The sequence below is a fragment of the Colletotrichum godetiae genome (genome assembly GCF_030913485.1).
Source record: "Colletotrichum godetiae strain CBS 193.32 chromosome Unknown BDP55scaffold_9, whole genome shotgun sequence".
NCBI lineage: Eukaryota > Fungi > Ascomycota > Sordariomycetes > Glomerellales > Glomerellaceae > Colletotrichum > Colletotrichum godetiae.
Genome location: NW_026851257.1, coordinates 905812 through 926333, shown reverse-complemented (window position 1 = coordinate 926333; position 20522 = coordinate 905812). Strand labels below are relative to the sequence as shown.

The 20522-nt window shown below is 53.5% G+C and overlaps 7 protein-coding genes across 7 annotated transcripts; 5 read left to right on the top strand and 2 right to left on the bottom strand.

Annotated features, from left to right (window-relative positions):
• Positions 1-1714: 1714 nt before the first annotated feature.
• On the top strand, positions 1715-3641 carry BDP55DRAFT_546643 (uncharacterized protein; the record flags this gene model as incomplete). The annotated part of the gene is made up of 3 exons (XM_060568676.1): positions 1715-1780; positions 1830-2253; positions 2302-3641. 3 exons carry the CDS (start codon positions 1715-1717, stop codon positions 3639-3641), a joined length of 1830 nt encoding a protein of 609 aa, XP_060432953.1.
• A 602-nt stretch (positions 3642-4243) lies between these two features.
• Positions 4244-6834, top strand: BDP55DRAFT_654741 (oxidoreductase FAD-binding domain-containing protein). Its single transcript, XM_060574275.1, has 3 exons — positions 4244-5424; positions 5526-5623; positions 5693-6834. Exons 1-3 carry the CDS (start codon positions 4527-4529, stop codon positions 6683-6685), a joined length of 1989 nt encoding a protein of 662 aa, XP_060432952.1. The 5' UTR covers positions 4244-4526; the 3' UTR covers positions 6686-6834.
• A 3533-nt stretch (positions 6835-10367) lies between these two features.
• On the top strand, positions 10368-11051 carry BDP55DRAFT_546426 (vivid PAS protein VVD; the record flags this gene model as incomplete). The annotated part of the gene is made up of 3 exons (XM_060568653.1): positions 10368-10397; positions 10455-10589; positions 10641-11051. The coding sequence occupies 3 exons, from the start codon at positions 10368-10370 to the stop codon at positions 11049-11051; spliced, it is 576 nt and encodes a 191-aa protein (XP_060432951.1).
• Positions 11052-11117: 66 nt separating this feature from the next.
• On the top strand, positions 11118-11499 carry BDP55DRAFT_434479 (uncharacterized protein). Its single transcript, XM_060567547.1, has one exon. It carries the CDS (start codon positions 11226-11228, stop codon positions 11451-11453), a length of 228 nt encoding a protein of 75 aa, XP_060432950.1. The 5' UTR covers positions 11118-11225; the 3' UTR covers positions 11454-11499.
• Positions 11500-12414: 915 nt separating this feature from the next.
• Positions 12415-13205, top strand: BDP55DRAFT_546660 (RmlC-like cupin domain-containing protein; the record flags this gene model as incomplete). The annotated part of the gene is made up of 4 exons (XM_060568681.1): positions 12415-12625; positions 12787-12927; positions 12996-13010; positions 13090-13205. 4 exons carry the CDS (start codon positions 12415-12417, stop codon positions 13203-13205), a joined length of 483 nt encoding a protein of 160 aa, XP_060432949.1.
• Positions 13206-13302: 97 nt separating this feature from the next.
• Positions 13303-14736, bottom strand: BDP55DRAFT_691945 (Formamidopyrimidine-DNA glycosylase N-terminal domain-containing protein; the record flags this gene model as incomplete). The annotated part of the gene is made up of 4 exons (XM_060577046.1): positions 13303-14324; positions 14384-14433; positions 14491-14665; positions 14718-14736. The coding sequence occupies 4 exons, from the start codon at positions 14734-14736 to the stop codon at positions 13303-13305; spliced, it is 1266 nt and encodes a 421-aa protein (XP_060432948.1).
• A 2584-nt stretch (positions 14737-17320) lies between these two features.
• Positions 17321-19392, bottom strand: BDP55DRAFT_546843 (serine carboxypeptidase; the record flags this gene model as incomplete). Its single annotated transcript, XM_060568693.1, has 2 exons — positions 17321-18904; positions 18967-19392. 2 exons carry the CDS (start codon positions 19390-19392, stop codon positions 17321-17323), a joined length of 2010 nt encoding a protein of 669 aa, XP_060432947.1.
• Between the last annotated feature and the right edge of the window lie 1130 nt (positions 19393-20522).

The window sequence follows — 20522 nt, the reverse complement described above, 5'->3', positions numbered from 1 at the left end:
CGGCTGTAAAGATGAGGCCGCGAACTATGTGGCCATGCCGCCATGGTCAATCTCGAACCAGTGCCTGTCTCGAACAGAGCGACTGGCAGGCCTGGTGCGGGACGATGTCTTCCATGGGTTGGACGCAGGAGAAGATGCACAACATGAGAGGCTGATGAGGCACAGAGGACGCAGTACGGAGTAAGGTAGTGGGTAGGTACCTAGAGGCAGGTACCTAGACCGTAGGGACAGGAGAGGAGGAAGAAGGCCGACGGCGATGGAACCCTAGGTACCTCGAGTACGTACCGCTGTACACGGTAAGAGACAATGGGAGAAGTGGGGTCCTTATCAAGGGCTATAATTGAGTTGAGCCAATCAATTCCCCAGGTGGTCACGGGAAATGGGACCTCAAACGCTCTGTTGGTGCACTAATCCCAATTAGGCGATTTTGTGACATGGTACCTGCGTTAAAGGCCGCGCTTCCGTTCGCTATTGCTCCACAAGCCTCTCCTCCTCTCCTCGGACGCTGGACACTGGACGCTGGACGCTGGACGCTGGACGCTCGAAACCGCCAAACTGCCCTCGCCCGTCTTACTCTTCCACTGCCCTTGCCTTGCATCTCTGCGACTTTACGGTACAGACACAAGGGCAACTGGCGGCAATCATCAATTATTGGATCATCTTACCCAAAAGGCCCCCCTTTTCTTCCCTTTTGGCACTGACCCGGTGTCTTCACCCTAGTCAGACTGTCAGACCCCCCCCCCCCTCTTGCAGATCACTCTTGAAGGCCTCCACTCCCCTCTCTCTCTCTCAGAGACTTAGACTCTCTCCCTCACTCAAGGGTCACTTGCGTCTTGTGCTCTTACACACAACCACGCCACACACGCCTTCTCAACATTCCTCCTCGAGCTTCGCGAAGCACTTCCATGGCCTCAAGAGTAAGACTCGACGTTTTCAACCGAAACATTCCGATCGTGCGAAAAATCCACGACGTCCGCTCCTTCTAGACTCGAACTTCGAATACCTACACACAATACTCACTCACTCACTCAATCACTCGCATTGCGCACTGTAACTCTCTTCGCCCTTTTCGACATCCTGAGACTCAGCCTTGCAGCCCACGGCGGCCGATCAAACGCGGATATTCACCCACAACCAGAAAACCGTCACCGCCTAACTTCAAGTGCTTGCTCGACTACGGACCTTCCTTCCCCATTCCCCGGGTCTGTCAATTCCCACCGTCGACCAGCCGACTTGGCTTTTGCTCGTTGTCGTCACGTCTCCACGAATCTTCACCAAGTCTTGATCCACCCTCAAACGCCCGGTCGCTCGACCATGCCAGCTTGACAATCGCGCGGTCCGAACTCTTGCGTCGCACATTCAGCCCTTTCCAGTCCCCTTCCTACCCTGGGACCCACATTCCGTTCCTCCCTCTCGTTCAACAACCGAATCTTCTTCCTTTACTCTTCGGCTTCGTCCCGTCTCAAGAATCGATCTTTTTCTCCTGGTCATCACCAAGAGAAACACTGTCGATTACTTCGCGGGCGAGTAACGACTTGTGTTAACGGCAGGTCCGGGTTGCGTTATCACACTCATTCACACGACAATCGGTCCCACGGCGACCATTGCACCATCAACCTTCTTCTTCTTCTTCTCCTTCTCGACTCGACTGCGTCGGGATTCATCCATACAACCTTGACAATCGTCACCCTCGCCAATTCGCCCACTCTTCAAAATGGGCTGCCTCACTCATCGCAAGAAGGTCATTGACCAACGCGCCGAGCAGAAATGGGACTACATCGTAGGTACACCTTGCAGTTTCAACATGCTCCTGGTTCTAACCTGTCTAGAACCTCAATGACTTCAAGTCTCGAGGATGCCTTACTCCGTTCGCGTACTTTTACCTCTGGCTCATGTTGATCATCTCCCTCGCCGTCTACGGCGTCGATATGTTCACTGCCATCAACCTCCTGGCTTTCGACCGCTGGTCCTCTGAAATCGACCCCGCCATCGACTTCAAGATCTCGAAATGGATCTTCTCCATTTCCATTATCGCCTCCTTCGTCAACCTCGCCTTCGAGCACTTCCGGGCGCACCGCGTTATGAAGCGAGGAAACGTAGCCGAATGCTACCTCGACACCATTGCCGTTCGCCTCGAGAGTATCCGATTCGGAAAGGGACAGGGTTGGAAGCGTTTCTTGGTCTTTGCCGAACTCACCAAGAGCAAGAAGGGAGCCGAGTACATTGCTCTGTTCACCTACTTCAGCTTTCAATGTAAGCCAATCCCTATTTCTCGTTGGGGTCTCTACTAAACTCATGCAGCCTGGATTCGTGTACTGGTCTGTTCCGGACCTCGTCAGGTCGTCAACGCATTGACTCTCAAGTCTGTCTACGACGCCAAGCTTGCCGTTCACGAAATCTCCGTCGAGGGCTCCCTGCTTGGTTTCTTTGATAAGATTAAGACCCTTGCCACGGAGGACTATCAGCAGGCTCTCATCCTGTCGGGTATGGTCTTCACCCTACTCATCTGGGTCTTCTCCGCTCTCTACCTCATCATGGCCGTCCTCTTCTACGTTTTCTTCCTCTTCCACTGGGTTCCCAAGGCCGACGGAGGTCTCTCAGGCTACTGTGAGCGCAAGGTCACCAAGGCGCTCATGAAGATTGTGACCGTCAAGGTCAACAAGGCGTTGGCGAGGCAGGAGGAAACCAAGAGAAGGTTAGAAATGAAGGCAGCCAAGAAGAATGGCGAAAAGTTGCCGCTGGAGCGACAGGCAACTCTGCCGACTCTGCCCAACGTTGGAGACCCAGACAAATTGGCCGAGATGCCCATGTTTGGCCGCAATGACACCTTTGCAACACTGCCCGCCTACGAGTCTCGTCCTGGAACCCCCAGCAGCATCGAACTCAACTCCATGGATCAAAAACGCCCGCTGCCGTCGAGAATGGGTACCACCACATCCACTGCCAGCTACTCGTCACGCGCACCTCTTGTTGGCGGCGCTGCGGACTTTGGCTATCAGCGCTCAGCTTCACCGGCTCCTTCTCTGCCACCCATGGACTTGAACAACTACCCGCCTCAGCGCCCTGGTACTTCCAACTCCCAGAGGAGCTTCCGGCCTCAGATCTCTCACGTGCAAACCAACTCGCAGAGTTCTCTCCGTGGTGGTTTCTCAGAGAGCCCCTCCACATACTCTCCTGACACGATGCCTGCCTTCCCTCCGCCTATGAGGACCAACACTGGCCGATCGGTAGAAAGCTTCAGATCGCAAAGACAAAACACCTACCAGAGTGACCGTGCCACACCGGCGCCCAGAGGCACCTACGACGACTACTCGAACCAGTCCACTGGACGGGCAAGTCCGGCGCCCTCAGCATACTCGGGCCGCGCTCCTGCACCTGTGCCCCGTGGCCCCGGCCCGCTCAACAATACCCCGTACCAAGCATACCAGCCGTTCAACCCGCAACGGAGCGCCACTGGCCCGGTTCTTCCACGAGGCCCGCCGAATGCTCCCATGCGGAACATGACGGCGCCGGTCCCTCCCCGCCCGCAGGACGACTACTTCAACCGTCCCGGCACATCACAGAGCCAGCGACCGAGCCCCCGCGGCCCGGGGTACGGCTACAACAACGATGTAGAATCCCAGAGGGACCCGCGGTACTAGGAATACCGCGCTCCTTTCTGGGGCTCATAGATTGCGTGTTTACAGGGCTATGCGGCTTCGTCCCGCTTTTCTTTTTTTCATAATGTCTTTATGATTCAAAAGGGGTGTCTACTTTTTGCGCTGGAATCAAAGCGCATCTTTCACGAAAGGCCTGTCTCGTCATTTCCTCTTCGCCTATATCTGAGCCTCTCACACTTTGCTTCCTTTGAGGATACAAAACAGTGTTGAGGGCGGGATGAAGTTGGCTACTCATCCGTCTTTTTACGACCATCCTTTCGATACCCCCCGAACTATTTCGCTTCATTCTCCGTTCGTCCATGTACTACTAGGAAACCAAGGGTCTACCGGCTACAGAAGTGCTCCAAGAGCCGCTAGAGTGGAAAACCATCACAATCCAATTGTACTTTTAGAAGCTGGAAAATAACAAAGTCTATTGATGACAATCCGATGTTCACACTTTGGGGATGTCAACTACACTTGACACTGTATCTACTAACGTCCCCGCGGCGCCAGGGCCCCTGGCAAGCTCGCAACGCCAATGCAGGCGATTAAAGTTTTGGACCCGTTTCCCCGACGTGATCGCCCCCGCCTGGTACATGAGTTTCGCCAGTGCCAAGTTATCTGCACCAGCTGCCAGCCTACGTCAAGCTGTCAGCTTTGGAATCCTCTTGGCTGATCACGACATGCGCCCTTTGGTGCTTGATTTGTCACCCGGAGATGTCAATTTCATCCTCCATAGCTTACAGATATTCAATGAAAAAAAATAATCCCACGGTAGTAGTGATGATTTCAAATGATGAGATATTTCTCTACCCTTCTCACAATCCTCACAGTTGAATGAAAAGCGTCGTGATCACCCGGGACTAACACCAATACACACCTCATATGAACAATACCCTCCTCCTAACAACCCTCCTTACCTCACAAGTCCTCACTCCCTCAACCCTCTTCCTATCCAACTCACAACAAAACACCAAAATGCCAGGAAGAACAATACCCTTCCATCAAGGCGAACTCGCTCTCCACGACCTCCTCAAAGTCCCCCGCCACCGCGGCAACCCCACCGCCGCAGGCCTCCCCCCTTCCTACGGCACCCGCATTGCCGCCGCTCCGCTCCTGGCCCTCGGCACCCTCGACGCCGAAAGCCGGCCCTGGACGACATTATGGGGCGGTGAGGCCGGGAACGTGGCTAGGCCGATTGCGGAGGATGTACTTGGTGTCAGGAGCCTGGTTGACGTTGTTGATGATCCGGTTTTCAGGGCTCTTTGGGGGGATGAAGGTGGGCAGCAGTCGCAGGAAGTCATTCAGCCTGGACAGGGCCCGGATGGAGGGAAGCTCGTCTCTGGGCTGGCTATCGACCTTACGACGCGGGATCGTGTCAAGTTTGGGGGGAGGATGGTGGCCGGGGCTGTTACTACCAAGAACGGAGACCGGAGCACATCCTCCCCCTCCTCATCGAACTCGGCGTCCTCGGAAGTTCAGATCGCGGTACACGTCGAAGAGAGTTTGGGAAACTGCCCCAAGTACCTCAACAAAAAGGACGTCATCCCGCGGGCGTCGATCGGCAAGGGCAGAGTGGAGCGGGAGTTGCCGCTGTCTGAGGAGGCTTTGGAGGTTGTGCGCGAGGCGGATATGTTTTTCCTTACGAGTGGGCACGAGTACGGCAGTGGTGGGAGCGGCAGTAGTGGTAGCAGTATGGATACGAACCACCGGGGAGGGTCGAGGGGGTTTGTGAGGGTTGCGAGGAACGATGTGGATGGTGTTGAGATTGTGTATCCCGAATGTGAGTTTACTGCCGTCTTTGAGTCATTTGGGGTGGTCACATCCGGGTCGAGATGGGGAAAAGGCTAACCATGTGGCTCCTTTTGGGGTGGTGGTTTACAGTTTCCGGTAATCGGTTATATCAGACGCTGGGGAACCTTAAACTGAACCCCTTGGTTGGGATCGCGATACCGGACTTTGAGACGTCTGGCGTCCTTTACGTGAGTATTACTTCGGCCCTGTCTCAACTCACTTTGGAAGACGAAGGCTAATAAGCATGTGCTGAAAAGCTCACGGGATCGGCATCGATACTCGTCGGAGAAGAAGCAGCAGCCTACCTCCCGCGCACGAAACTCGCCGTCAAAATCACCGTCTCGGCCGCGGTATTCGTGCAGTCCGGCTTACCCTTCTCCGGCACCCCGCAAGAGCCGTCGCCGTATAACCCGCCTGTCCGACCGCTCTTCTCCGAGCAGCAGCATGCTTTAAGCTCGTCTGGGGAGGGTGCCAGGACAGCCACCCTCCTGCGCCGCGAGATCATCACGCCGACGATTGGGCGGTTCGTCTTTCGCTTGGAGCCGGCGGCGCAGTGGGAGGCGGGACAGTATGTTACGCTTGATTTTGCGGAGGAGCTGGACGTGGGCTGGAGTCATATGCGCGACGACGAGCCGCAGAGTCTGAATGATGATTATGTGAGGACTTTTACCGTTTCGAGTTCCCCTGGCGGTAGTGGTGGGAAGGAGGTTGAGATTACGGCGAGGAGGAAGGGACCGGTTACGAATTTGTTGTGGAGGTGGAATTTGAGGGTTCCGTTGGAGGTTCCTGTGCTTGGGTTTGGGGGTGAAGAGGCGTTTAGGATGGGTAAGGGGAAGAAAGGTAGCGATGGTGATGATGTCGAAGAAGTGTTTGTTGCTGCTGGGGTTGGGATCACGCCTTTGATTGCGCAGGCTGGTGGTGTTTTGGGGGCGAGGGTGAGGATGAAGGTGTTGTGGACTGTGCGAGGGAAGGATGTCAAGTTGGTTAGGGATGTTGTTGGGAGGATTCCTGGGTTGGGTGGTGTGTTGAGGGTGTTTGTGACGGGTGAGGTTGGCGAGGCGGAGGAGGCTGTGATTCGGGAGATTGAGGAGTTTAGGGCCGTTGTTGAGAGGAGGAGAATCGGGCCTAGTGATGTGAAGGATGGGGAGATCAAAAGGAGATACTTTTTGTGCACTGGGCCGGAGATGCTCAAGGTCATGAATGGGTGGTTGAAAGGTGAGGATGTGGCGTTTGAAGACTTTGCTTTTTGAATAGCTGGTGGAGGATATATCCATAATCTACACAATGAAGTCGTCGAGCTGTCTGGCGGAAGGCCCCAATTCGGCTATCGAACCAGGTCATTAAAACTCTGTCCAGAGATTAGACATGGGAATGCTATACAAGTAGAACATTAGAGACAAAACGAGCGATCTTGGTAGAGCCAGCGGACTGTGGAGGGCGAGAACTGTAAGTCTTCGTCTAATTGTCTGTATCTTGCTACCTAGTATACGTGATTCCTGGTGATCGAATGTATACCTACTTCTGTACCCATAGTATACAGCTTGACTGTCTAGAGCATTTCAAAGCCAATGCTCATGCGGTGGTATTATTCAGGGAATGATCCTGATAATTGGTACAAGTATTTACACCATAAAGATGGAGTTCCTAGGTATCATGGTAGACACTCATGAAGACCCAGGTATCCAAGAAAGAAGCTCTTGAATGTCTGCTTGCCATACTATAGGTAGTGTAGGCTCGAACCAATCTGGAAGAGCGGAGTCAAGACAACTACCGGCAGCACAAGGTCCAGTTGAGACATTGAATCTGGGAGAATTTCTCGCTAATTTGATTTGTAAGGGGCATGATCACCCAATCAGAGTTCTGGGACTGGCTGAGCAAGATTGAAGAATTAATTAACTTGAAAGGCGTAAAGGCAACGTCAAGTTGTATCATTGCTGAAAAGGAAAGAACAGCGGAAGTGTAAGCGAGAAACCGCACCTGCTCAAATCGACACCCACATTGTCGTGGACTATCAGGCGTCTGCAGCTGGCTACAGCTGGCACGTCCACTTCCCATCGCCGCGATCCTCAACCACAAGCGACGATGCCACACGATTTTCCCGATTGCCGCCAAACCCCAGAGTTCTGGAACACCATTCTGCCGCCCGATCGGTTTACGCTGAGATCATCGCGTCTCTGTCTGCGATTGAGCGACACCCGCGACAGACACCACGTCGAGCTGTCTCTGAGTATTTGAATTCGAGACGGAGCGAGACGAAGGCTCGAGCTTGATTGTCCCAGTTGAGCCTCAGAGTTGAGAACCAAGAGGCCACCACGATGAGATTCAGCGAGGCGAGGAGTGCTATCGAGATGGTCGTTACCCAACATCAAACTGTCAACTGAGGCACAGCCGACGTCTACACTATGGATACGCTAGGTGCATATGCTGCCCCGCCGTCAGGCTCTCACCGGTGAATTGAACCTGCAGCTTGGCTCATGCTCAGCTCGGCAGTGGGGATTCCCTGAGGGCACGGCGACTCAGATCGAAGACATGGCTGGACCACTGAAAACGATCAGACCCAGCTGCCTGCCAGCCTGCTCGAATGGGGAATCTCGATCGGTAGTGAGAACTTGGGATTGAGGGCATCGTCGGGTCGACCGATGCTCGCAAAACCCCAATGCGTGGAAGATGCCAGAGGATACCTTGTCCGACTCTCGCGTAATATACAAACATTCCGCCATGATCCGGATCCGTTGTGTGCTCGTGCGGAATCACCTTTCGCTCTCGCCATTGTTTCCGTCATACCCCCTGTCTCTCGGCCGATTCCTTCTGCTGGATCGATCAAGGGGCATTCAAAGATCTGGCCTGGACTCGTTGCGCGAAGCGAGACGGGTTGCTCTCAATGGCCAACCAAAGGCTCGCGGCAAGTTCCCGGAATACGGATGTTGGGGGGATAAGTTCGACAGAAAAAATGAGAGATCTCGATGGTGCTACTTGGCCGAGCACAGACTCGGACGGCGCCCTTGTCAACCTACACCCAATTCTTTCAGGGCAGCAACAGATATGGATGCAAAGGACCAAATCCAGTCTACCTCATTGCACCAGCCAGCCGAGCGCGCTTTCGCCCTATAGGCTATAGGTGTCTTCTTCCACGGCCCCTGAGACGCCGTGTGTGTGGTCACTGTGGTGTAAATGAGCACCCGACTCATTGAACTTGGCGGTTCCTAGGCAGATGACGGTGGAATGGAACCACAACCACATCTCGATGCCAATGTTGAGGCCTGCCACCCCAAAGCCCATGTCAGAATTCGATGGCGACCAGGGGATTCTGAACGACGTTTCTCCAGAAAGAAAAAAGCCCGATTCCGATGCTGGTGGCCGGACTGCCACACCACCAAGGTCCACGGCCAACATGGGCAAAACATGCCACAAGTGAGCTAAATGCACATCCAGGCGGGTCGAAATGGGTGCAGGGGCCCATGCCAGTGGAATCGAGATTGTGGGAAACCCGTTGCGGCGATCGCTGTGATCGCTGGCCCAAACGCAAATCTGAGCATCGGATTCTGCTCCGACTCATCACCCCTGGCTCGCACACGCCCATCGGCCATCGCCCTGCGCGCCCATGCAGTTCGTCACCGATTGTCCACACGAAGCGGCACTTGGCCGGAAGCAGCAATGCCATCGATCAAAGATAGCGACCCAAACCTGTCTGAGGGCTTGCGCTGACAACGGCTTAACATTGGGCACGCCTCTTTGGGTCCCAGGTGTATGGTAGATGGCACAGCTGCGCGTGTTGTTCTCTACTGCCGGTTGTTAGGCTCCTGGTACGAACCCCGCCGCACCGCCGCTGCCGTCCAAACATGACGAGGTGACGCTCGTAGCCATCATTCCTCACCCTCCTCACCCCGCGCGAAGACGGCTCTCCGTGTAGCGCATACTCTGTCTGCACAATATTCTGCACCTGGTCAAGCGAGCACCCCCCTGGCAAGCAACGAAGTGGGAGGGAGTTCTGCGAACCGAGGACATGGGCCCGATCTGTTGGCAGTGGTCGTTGGTCCTTCAGCCATCTGTCGTTGATGTAATGGCCCATCTGACGACCAAAATGCTCACCAGGATTGGATGCTTAACGCCTGCTCTATTACGAACAACTCGGAGCAAATACCGTTTATTCTGCTCTCCCAAAGCTCAAAGAAATCCTTGTCGAGTTTACCTCACCAAGCTCACCTGAGCAAGCAAACGCCGAAGACTCCAAAGAGACACCAGACCCTTAACTTTGCGGGAGGCCGTCCCAGGTCTAAACCCACACCCTCCCCACACTACTGCTCCCGATCACTGTGTTCCACGCATCGACTCGCGATCAGTCCTGCAACATCAACGATCGCTCCGCTTGCTGGTGGACAACGGTATCTCCAACCCGCCCCTACCGTTCTGCCACCAAATTTACCCAAAGTGTACTCTGTACGTTTGCCTAATAACGTCGGCTGCACCGCCCGACGCACCTTTCAGCGAACAACCTACCGTTCTTCGATATCTTGGCTTGATGACCTTACATCCTTCCACAACGACTTGTCACTTTTCCCTGACTCTGTCATCCAACGATTTTCACTTGTTATAGCATCCATCTATCAAGCAGCAGCCCTTATAGTCCGCGATCGACTTTTCTTGCCAGCACATCCAGACATACGCATAATGCAAAGCGCCTAACCGCCTTACTCTGTACCATATCACCAACCACCAACCCTGCCTTCTCGCTGCTCGAACCGGCCAAACCCCCCGGTCACACGTCCCGCTCCCTCATAGTGACCCGTCACATCGTCGCTTTATAATAACATTCAGGCTCTGCCAACCTTCACAATGTCGACGCAGGAGTTCCAGTACCCGGCCTCATATCTTCAACCGCAAAAGTCAGAACGCATTCTATCATTTCGGTCACAAAACCAAATGTCGCCAACTATGAATCCGTGGGAGTCCTGCGCGTTGCAGGTACGTTGTTGACTCTAAACCCAGTCTTGATTGTTCTGGTACTGACATCCCTCCTAGTACCAATTCTCCGAGGGGACTGAGCAAGCTGCGCAAGGAAAGCCTGGTGCTTGGCGACAACCGCAAGCCGCTGCCGATCCCGTCATGTACCCTGGACTTTACTGCCCCAGCGGATTCGACATGATGAGCATTCTCGTAGGTGCTTTACGTTGACAGCAATGGTTATCGCAACTAACAAAACGTCAGCTCCGCGTCGCTGGAAGGCCCAACCCCAAGGTTGAACTCGGTGCGATTGACTGCTCTGTCGCTCTGCTCCTCTGTGACCTCGAGCAACCCGATTGCCCGATCGTCTACGCCTCCGAACACTTTAGCATTCTCACCGGGTACAAGAATAGCGAAATTCTTGGCAAGAACTGCCGCTTCCTTCAGGCACCCGGCGGGAAGGTCAGCAAGAAGTCTGCCCGGAAGCACATTCCCAAGGAAACCGTCAAGAGCATGCGCAAGGCTGTCGAGGCCAACGACGAATTCCAGACCGATGTCCTCAACTTCAGGAAAGACGGCACTTCCTTCGTCAACCTCCTCACGATGATCCCTGTTCGCTGGGACTCTCAGCATTTCCGATACTCAGTCGGCTTCCAGGTCGCACGCGAGGACTGATTCCTGCAATATGCAAACACAGACGTCTGGTTCCATTTTTCGTCAGCGGTACCTGTTAAACTTTTGGCCGCGAAGGCAACGAAACGTTTTCTTTACAAAGGCAACAACAATGTCACGACTTCATTACGAGCGAGGCATCTGCTATTAGGCATTTACGATACCCACATTACACGCATGCGAGTTAGAGCCCACGCATCTCGGAAACGATACGACGTTTTTTTTTTTTTTCCATCCTTGATTTCAATACTGGGTGTTTCCGCGGAGTCTTTCTTTAGGGCACGAGCAACGAAGAAAAAGCGAATTACGATTGCATGGAGATCTGGAGTCACTTTTAGGTGCATCAAGACATTTATTACTATCCGCCTCATTGGAGTCGATGGATGGCAGGGGAAAGCCAATTGAGAAAAGAACCAGCTTCAAAGCATTTGGGATGGCGTATTATCAACAGTCGGCACTGGCCTTGACTGCTAGGAGGGCTTCTTGGGAATTTTCTATCATGTCCGCAACATGATATTTTGATCATGATGAAATGTTAAAGCATAGCAGACGGCCCAAGGCCCTCGGCGAATTGAGTAACAGGCGTTGCATTTGGGAACACGAATCGGGCACTTCTTGTTGATGATGATTGTTGCTACCCTGACACCGCATATATGACCACCGCATAGAATCAATGTCTGATAATCAGGGCTGAACGGAGGGCGATTTGAAAAAGCCTGGGAGGAAGCTCGGGAGGTTACTCGATGGAGCCCCTCACCTTCAACCATCATTGTCGTCATCAAAGACCGGTGAGACACCTGCACATGTTGCTGAACCCAAACCCAAGCTAAAGCTAGAAAAGGTCGACAGCTCGTGGCAGGGCAAGCTCAACCCACCAGGTCTAACCAAACCTCTCTCCGAGCATGCAGTGCAACCGCAAACTCGTGTTTTCACCTCCCTCGTTGCTTTTTCCGGGTGAGTTCGAGGCTAATGTACAAAGCAAACGCCTCATCCGCCTAGTCCGAATTCAAACGTAGAAGAGATGCAGACAAGAAAGACGGCAGGTCCAATAGGTGTGCTGTCTTACCTAAGCTTACGGCTAAACCTCCCCCCTCCCTCCTCGACGGTGCACCGGACGTCCACTTGGGGAGATTATCAGTACTATCAGATGAATGTCACGGATTGATACTCGGAAGTTCAGTGAGGTCATATTATATCATTTTATTCTCACGTAGCCCGGTCCTCGTTATTCTTCTCATCCCCAACGGCAACTTCGTTAGAATCCCAAGAAAAGGGCAGCAATTTACCACCCCCCAACATACCACCACGAACGTATACTCCTATACAGGGAAAGTAAGGCCGCACGCAGCCTCTCTCATTTTCAAGGATGCCTCTCCGTGGACCCGTGCCAGTGAAGCTCTACACAAAGGAGAACAGCGAGTGCCTCAAGCTGGGACCCATGACGATTTACATCTTTGAAGACGGGAGTAACACGGATAACCGCGTCGGGTGTATGACGCTGGAGCTGCCGCCTGCGACGTCCGGGCCGCCGATGCATTGGCATCGGTTCCACGACGAGTGCTTCTTTGTGACCAAGGGTGAGTTTTTTCATTCCCCCGCCTCGCATTCCATTGCCGTATTTCTTAAAACCAAATCGCTGTTGGGGGGTTCTCCCATTGATGTATTTGAATCGAACGATTGTTCATGAACGGAGGATTTCTTGCCCCTATTGACATTTGCTCGCGTTGGTGGGATGTAGGTACGATCCGGTTTTCAACGCCCGAGGGCAACGTGGATGCCGAGGAGGGCCAGTTGATGGTCGTGCCGCCGAGGGCGATTCACACGTTTTCGAACCCGTCCGAGACGGATCCTGCGGAGTTCTTCATGACGTCTACTCCAGGTATGTACTTCTAAGTTGACGCCCTTCATGAATGTCATTGTGGGAGGTGGCTGATGTGGAATACTTAGGATATTATATGGATTGTAAGTCCCGGAAAGCCAGAATCGCGGGAAACTCGTGATGGGTGATATGTTGAAGTAGAAAGCTGACGGTTGACGGCAGACTTCCGTATGATGGCCAAGGGCGTAAACGAGGGTAAGAAGTTATCCCGCGACGAGACGCAGCATCTCATGGCGCTGTTTGGAACGTTCCCGCCGGATGTGGAGTCGGAGCCGTGAAGGAGTATGAACGTGAGGGTTCTTAGTAGGGGAAGGCTGTGACATTGACGAGATTTGGGACTTGAATGGGATGTAACTCTGATTAAGATATGAATGTTCACGCCTTCAGCCGGAGGGATCTGCGTCTCCCCGTGTCCTCCACCGTCGTCTTCTCTACTGCCTCTTCCTTCTTAACGGATGTCGTCTTGGCCTTGGCTGATGGGGCCTTGGGCTTCCCCGCTGCAGCCTGTTTTGAGGCTCGTTGCTTCTTGCTTGGTGCCGGTGCTTCGGCGGCGGGCGGCTCGGGAGTTTCTTCCTTCTTCACCTTTGCCTTTGCTGAACCCTTGGCGCCTCTTGCTCTCTTACTGGGCTTCTCCTCCTCGTCGCTCTCGTTCGCTTTCGCCGGCCTCTTCTTCTTGGCGACGGCCTTGGGTTTCTTGCCATCATCCTCGTCCTCCGCCACGGGCTCCTCCTTGGCCGACGGCACAACCTGTCCAGTCTTCTTCTGCCTCCCAGGAGCATAGCAACTCGTCCGCCCTCCCACAGTTATAAAAGCAAGCTTCTCTCCGTTGGGCAGCTCCGATGCGGCATCTTTACTCCCCTTGCCCCAGCGGTAATTGAACAACCAATCGTCTGGAAACGCATCCGAGTCGCCCAGTTTATCGACGGCCGTCTGACACACATACCGCACGGCCTCATACAACCTCTTCATCTCCCCTTCGTCAAAGGTATCGCAGTACTGCTCAGGGTGCAGTCGGGACTGGTATAGCACCTCGTCGGCGACCCAGTTGCCGATGCCGCTGATGTGGCTCTGGTCCAGGAGGAGGGCCTTGACGGGGACGTGGCGGGACTGCATCTTTTGCCGGAGGTAGGTTTCTGTGAAGACGTCGACGTCGACGACGGGGTCGGGTCCGTTTTCTTTGAGGGGCGAGTGGGACCTGATGTCTGCGCCGGGGCAGTCTACGAGCCGGATGCGGCCGAAGCGGCGGGGGTCTGTGAAGGCTGCCGAGACTTTGGGTGTGCCTTCGGTCTCGATGTTGAATTTCCAGTATTTGGGGGGCCAGATATCTGCCTCGCCTTCCTTCATCTTTTTGTAGTAGTTTGTATAAGCCGTCTTGTCGCCTTTGATATGGATCCATCCTAGGTGGTGTCAGTTTTGATACAGGGAGGGTGCTTGGGGCGAGGTTGACTTCATTTACCTGTCATGCCCAGGTGCATCACCGCATGAGGGGCCTTGTCGAATGTGATCCTGAAATGAAATGAGTGTCTGTCAAGACCATCCGTTCGATTGATGGAGCGGACATACCAGAAATACTTTCCTTGACTTCCAACAGAAACGACCTTCCTCCCCTTCACAGCCTTCTCAAACGCTGGACCGCTGGTGCCGACTTTGCCAAAGACATTGGCATCGTCAGGGGCGGAGACCTTGGCGATCTTCTTGCCTACAAGATGAAGGCGCAAGAAGTGCACGCACCGCGCAACTAGGAGAACATGAGCAAACCTGCCTTTCTCACTTAACGGTGTTAGTCTTACCTTCAGCAATTTCAGGCATTTTCACACTTTTTCTCTGAATTCTCTAGTGCCCAGTCTAAGAAGGAGTACGAAGCAGTTGACCGTCCTTGTCTCCCGGCGTTTACAACGACTTGCACTGCACACTGCGTCATGGATCCGCAGACGCGTCGAGCTCTCACCTCCCCTGGGCCGGCCATCCGCGTCGACCGTTCACGACAGCACGTGACTGTGCACGTGAAGAGCCGACAGCTACACCTCGAGTGGGTCGTGGCCGACCGCCAGCTTCGCACCCCACTCGCGGCTCAAAATTTCCAGCACCTTTAAAACTCTTCCCTCGCAGAGCAACCAACCTCACGATCCTTTCTTCCCACACTGCAACACGCAGCAAAATCGGCTGCGTAGCCTCGCATGATCTGGTAAGTTTGCGCTCGCGCTTGTTTCCTACTTTTTACCTTCACAACAACACACCCATCCTTGGTGATGACACGCAAACACCGCAAACTAGAGTCTTTGACCTAAATGGAATGAAACCTCTGTTTTACACGTCAGTCTGATAGGACACGACAATGTCGCATTTGTTTCCTGGATCTTCGCGCTTCGCTTGAGCAAGTCGCTAACCAAACAAATCAGGCTTTTGCAGATTGATTCTATCTGACGCCGGCATCATCGGGCTATGTGGCTGCCTCGAAATGGCTTGACAAAAGGTACGGTACACTTCTTTTTCTTTCTTGCTCACCTTCCCACCCGAGATCCTGATGATTAGTTTTTTTGTGCTTTGCACAGTTGGAATTACCGGCTGAACACTCTTGTTGAAAACAACTGGCTGTTTCTGATTGATCTCACTACCCATCTTTCCATTTATGCCTTCGGTTTTACCAGGCTCAATTGCTAACATGGAAATCAGTCATCTCAGATCTTACCGACAAGGTACATACCAACCACTTCCTCTCCCGCCCTCCCATCATTACATGATGAAGCGGCACTGGGCTCCGAGAGTACCCATATGGGGCTCGGCCATGAGCAGACAAGCCACTTTGCGGCAGGCCTAGAAAACCTCGCCCACTGATTTCGATCGGAACACTCAACTTGTCGGGATACACCTTAGTCTTCAGGTGGCTGACCCGTCTACAACAGTGTCGATATGGATCTTGCTATGCTATACACTTTCGCGATCTGTTCTGCTAGTTCATTGCAGGCGCACCAATTCCTTCTGCTTCCAACCATGGTAGGTCCTACATTTTTCTTTGCTTACCCCTCATGCCTTCCTGATGAGCAACTTAGATGACGAGTCTGATTTGGATTTTCCAATGCGGATACAAACTTTTTATACCATTCATGCAACGACTGAATTGGCTTCATTACACCAAGTTTTGACTGATGAGCATGAACATCGCTGACCGTCTCTAAGATCACAGTTACACACTTTGGCATGGCCTCACCGGATGACCAGTATGCATCATCACATGGCTCAAGTGGTAAGCTTTTTTCCTCTTCTCACCCATACCTCCAGCCACCCACGGCTCCGTTCTCCTGATGAACGATAAACCAAAGACAAGCATATGTCAGAGCCTAACGGCGAAGCTGAGACACGTTGACTACCAGTCATTCTGATCGAACACTTCACATTTGCACTCTTCATTGGAAACAATTGTGGACGTACAGGAGGCTAACATCCAAACTTTAGATCCATGTGGTGTACACACTCCCGTGCCTCTGTCACGTCGGCGCTCTTGCATTAAATGGTATGCTCTTCAATCTCTCGTCTTTATCCCCTCAACCCCTCCCGCGTCTACGTGATGATCATAACATATCACGACGGTCTCCTGAGCCATATGCTTTGATGATACTGCCTTTGACAAGGCCCCTTACTGATTTTTGACGCTTCACACACTGTTTTGTTGTCGAGTCGTGTACGTTTGCAAACGGTGGCTAACTGAAGTCGTCAGATTTTCTATGATTATTTCTTCATCAATGATGCAAGCCAAGGTAGGTCTATGCCGTGCATGTCTATATACGTACTTCAATATAAGATACCAATGACTCTTCACTTTTACTGTACCCTTGCCTCCTGTGATGCGGCTTGCTTGATTGTGTAAATCACACGTAGTAAGGAGCTTTGGGACACACTTGGCCCTTCTGGCTTCATTTGAAACTTGCATTTCCATAACACCGTCCTGCCTTTCTCAAGTCTACCGGGTCCTATCGGGTGCTTCTCCAGCGGACCAAGTCCCTGGACCTTGTCGCACCGGTGTGGGTTGCCACAGCCAGCAAACAATCGGCCATGTACAGATATTGCGTCCACAAACTTTAGTTCCATCGGTTCCTTGACTTCGTCAAGACGCGAAAATACAACATCATCATCGATGTCAAGAATATACGTACGCTGCTCTGTGTTAAGCTATCATTAAGGGGTATCATTAAGTCTTTAACCAACACAAATCAAAAACACATCCAGCACATCTCTGTAGTGCCTCTCCTTTTTTTCGTCCCTCCATGTTTCCTTCACATCCAAAATGCCCAGAAACGCCAACCCAACCCAGATGGTTCTCAAGAACGTCACATGCTCCCTAGTGCCTAATCACATATGCACCTACAATGCTCCAAAGCTCTATGATGACTTTTGATCAACCACTCCCCATCACTCCGAGCAGGAACACGCCAATCGAGAGTGTAACCGAAACCACAAGAGGCATCCCTGGTGCGTGTGTTGCTACACTGCCACTCGTTGGCGTCGACGTCGCCGTGAACAAACCCGTAAGCACGGTCGACGAAGTGGACGCGGCAGGCTGCGTAGAAGTCGGAGCCTCGGTGGCCAGAGGCCAGTCGCTTGAGGCACTGTACAGCACACCATTGATGACCGTCCCTTCGCCGCGCTGGAGCATGCTGACCTGCTCGTCGCTGCATGACGCTTGCATGTAGCGCAGCCAGCAGGTGGCTGCAGGCGAGTCGGGCAGCTTGTCCGTATGCGTGGCGTGGGCATCGCCAGAGGTATTATAGTTCGCCAGGTTCACCTGGTCTCCCGTCGAGATGGAAGTGCCCATGATGACGCGCGCAAAGACCTGGAACGCGGTTTCTGGCTGATAGGCTGGCACCGAGTGGCCGGCCTGGTAGATGCGGCTGAAAGAGAGGTTCCCAAACTGCCTCACGACACCGCCAATGTACGAATCGTTGACAATGATAGGCGCGTAGCCCGCAGCGCTGAAGTTGCGTCCGTATACGGTGCTAGCTTGCCAAGCGAGAGTCGTCGATGCCGCTTCCCCGCCCAACCAATTGCAGATGTAATCACGATCGCCGTAGATCAGAGCGACGCGGATGCCGCGCTGCAAAAGACCGGCCAATTTCGGGATCAAGGGTCCTCGCATGTAGTCACCCGTGCCAGAAAAGGCGGACAAGACAGCCTGGCTCGTCATCGTAAAGTTGACGACGGAGCCGATGGACTGCTGGAAGCCCGCGGTGTTGACATACTCGAGATAGGTGTTGGGCGGAAATGAGTCTGGGTTCTTGCGTGCAATGTCGTACCAGCTGCGGCCGGACTCGGAGTACGGTGTGACAACGTTGTCAGTGCAGGTCTGATACGCCCTGGAACACAGGGTGTTTACTGTGTCCACCCCGCCGGTATTGTTGGCGTCGTAGACGGATTCGGCGGTGCGACATTGTTTGATCAAGTCGAGGCAGCCGCCCGAGGTGTACAAACTGCCGTTGGCCAGGCTTGCGCGGACATCATTCATCGCTTTGAAGCCGTACGTGTTGTTGGTGGCCATGGCGGGGTAGAACTCCGCCTGGACCTGATCATCGATGCAGCCGTTGACAATGCCTAGCGACGTGAGGTGAACTTCGAGCGTGTTGTTGGCAGACAGAGTCCCGTTCTGTCGTCTCTCGTTTTGCTTCTCCCACACATCGGAGAACACAGGCCCGTATTTTCCGCCATAACTTTCGGCAAAGAGGTTGATGCCTAGAGAGCTATTGTTCGGAGGGTTATACTGCGGAAAGGCGCCCAAGAAGCCCTGCAGCATGTGCCATATCGCATAAGCAGCCGTCTCGGTGGTGTTCGCAGTGTTGTTGGAGTTCAACGAGCTAAATGTGCCGTTTGAAAATGTTGCGGGTGACTGGCCATTGGGGACTGGCTGAGGCGGACTAGACTGGTTCGCGTTGAACAGGTCCATGGAGCCATTGGTAGCGATGTCGTACGAGAAGCCAACTTGGTTTGGCTGCGTGGTATTAGTATGTTGTCATCAAGTGCTTGGAGACGCAGCAGATGCCGGAAGCGTACCTGATCGATAAATAGCATGTTGGAAGCGCGGTCCCATCCCCATTCCCGAGCAACAGTGTCATACTGGTCCAGGCCCTTTTCAATGACCTCGCAAGGACCGACCTCAGTGAACAAGCCAAAGAGAGAGCTGACACCCGGGCCGCCGTTAAGCCAGATGGTCATGGCCTCTGTGGGTTCGCGGGCGCCGATGAACCAGAAGAACATGTTGGCCGGGTAAGGCCCGGGAACATTGACCCATCCTGTGTATTGCTGCTGGGTATCGTAGGCAGTCTTGCAGACACCCTTCGGGGTCTTGTAGCGAATGGTGATATTATTATCTACGGGCGAGGTGATTGTGGTGAGATTGACCGAGGTGGAGGGGAATTGAGCATTGGCGAAGGCGGAGAGCAGGCAGGCGACGGCGAGGACGGAGTGGAGGAGGCGCATGGTGAGATGTCCCGCATCGTGTCCTCGGCGCATACTCTCGCTCAGGGCGATGTCGTCGGAAGCAGGAACAATACGCAGGCGCCAATGTTTGTATCAAGTCGAGTAGAGTCGAGTCAGGTCGAGTCGAGAATGATAGCGACAGTGACGCAGCACGAGCGAGTGTGGTGTGGTATGGTGTTCGGAAATGGAATGTGCAAGTGCGACGGAAGTTGAGAGAGGAATGTTGGAGGTTTTGAAGGTTCTAGGTCGTCAGCTCCCCCGTCGGATAGCGGCTTGGCAGACGTGCCCCTGCATTTAGCGCCATTGTTTGGTGTCAACGGGCGCCCACAGGCCTTACGGGGCCCTGAACACCTGCCCCGCCCGCCCGTGGGTTACCTAATTTAACATCACCTCAACCGGGCGTCCAGGGCCTGATGCTCGACATGTACTCCGTAGGGAACCTGCCCGGGCAAGGTAGGGAACCTGGAACACGCGGCCCGCGGGGAGTTTTGCAGGCGGGATCGCCCAGTGGCCGGGGTCTGGGGCTGACAGAATACTTCGTAGCCTGCAGGTCACTGGACCAAGGTTCCTCCTGCACAACAAAGTCCCAACCACTTCCCCTCTTCCACCTCTTCATCTCAATGATCTGTAAGCAGTCAGCAAGGCATCACAAACAAACTACCAGGTGCAGCCTGTACGGTCTCTGGTGATGCCGTGTTACCCACAGTGGTTCAAATCTCGCTGTTGGCCTGTTCATCCCGTTTCATCGTACTAATGTTAAAGAGCTGACAGCGGAACAGCCTGATAGATGACGAACAGATGAACTCTGCTCAAGATGCGAAGGACCAAGTCAGAATGCTGTTTACTCAAATAGGGATGACTCGATGCATGATTGCTAGACATTCTTCCAGCCGAGCAAGCTCTCGAATCATAGAATCATCGCTCATGTGCCTCGAGGTCAGCAACCCGCATAAGCTCATGCAGGCAAGGTACTTTCATCCTTCGGCATTTCGTTGGCTTGTACGGAGTACTCGACTCGATTCGGGAAGCCTTGAGAGAGCCAGTGCTACTCAAATCCTCGACAAATCATAATCTGCTTTCGGCACTTCGCTCAGGAATTATTTTGCTGTCCCTCCATACAATTGAAGAAC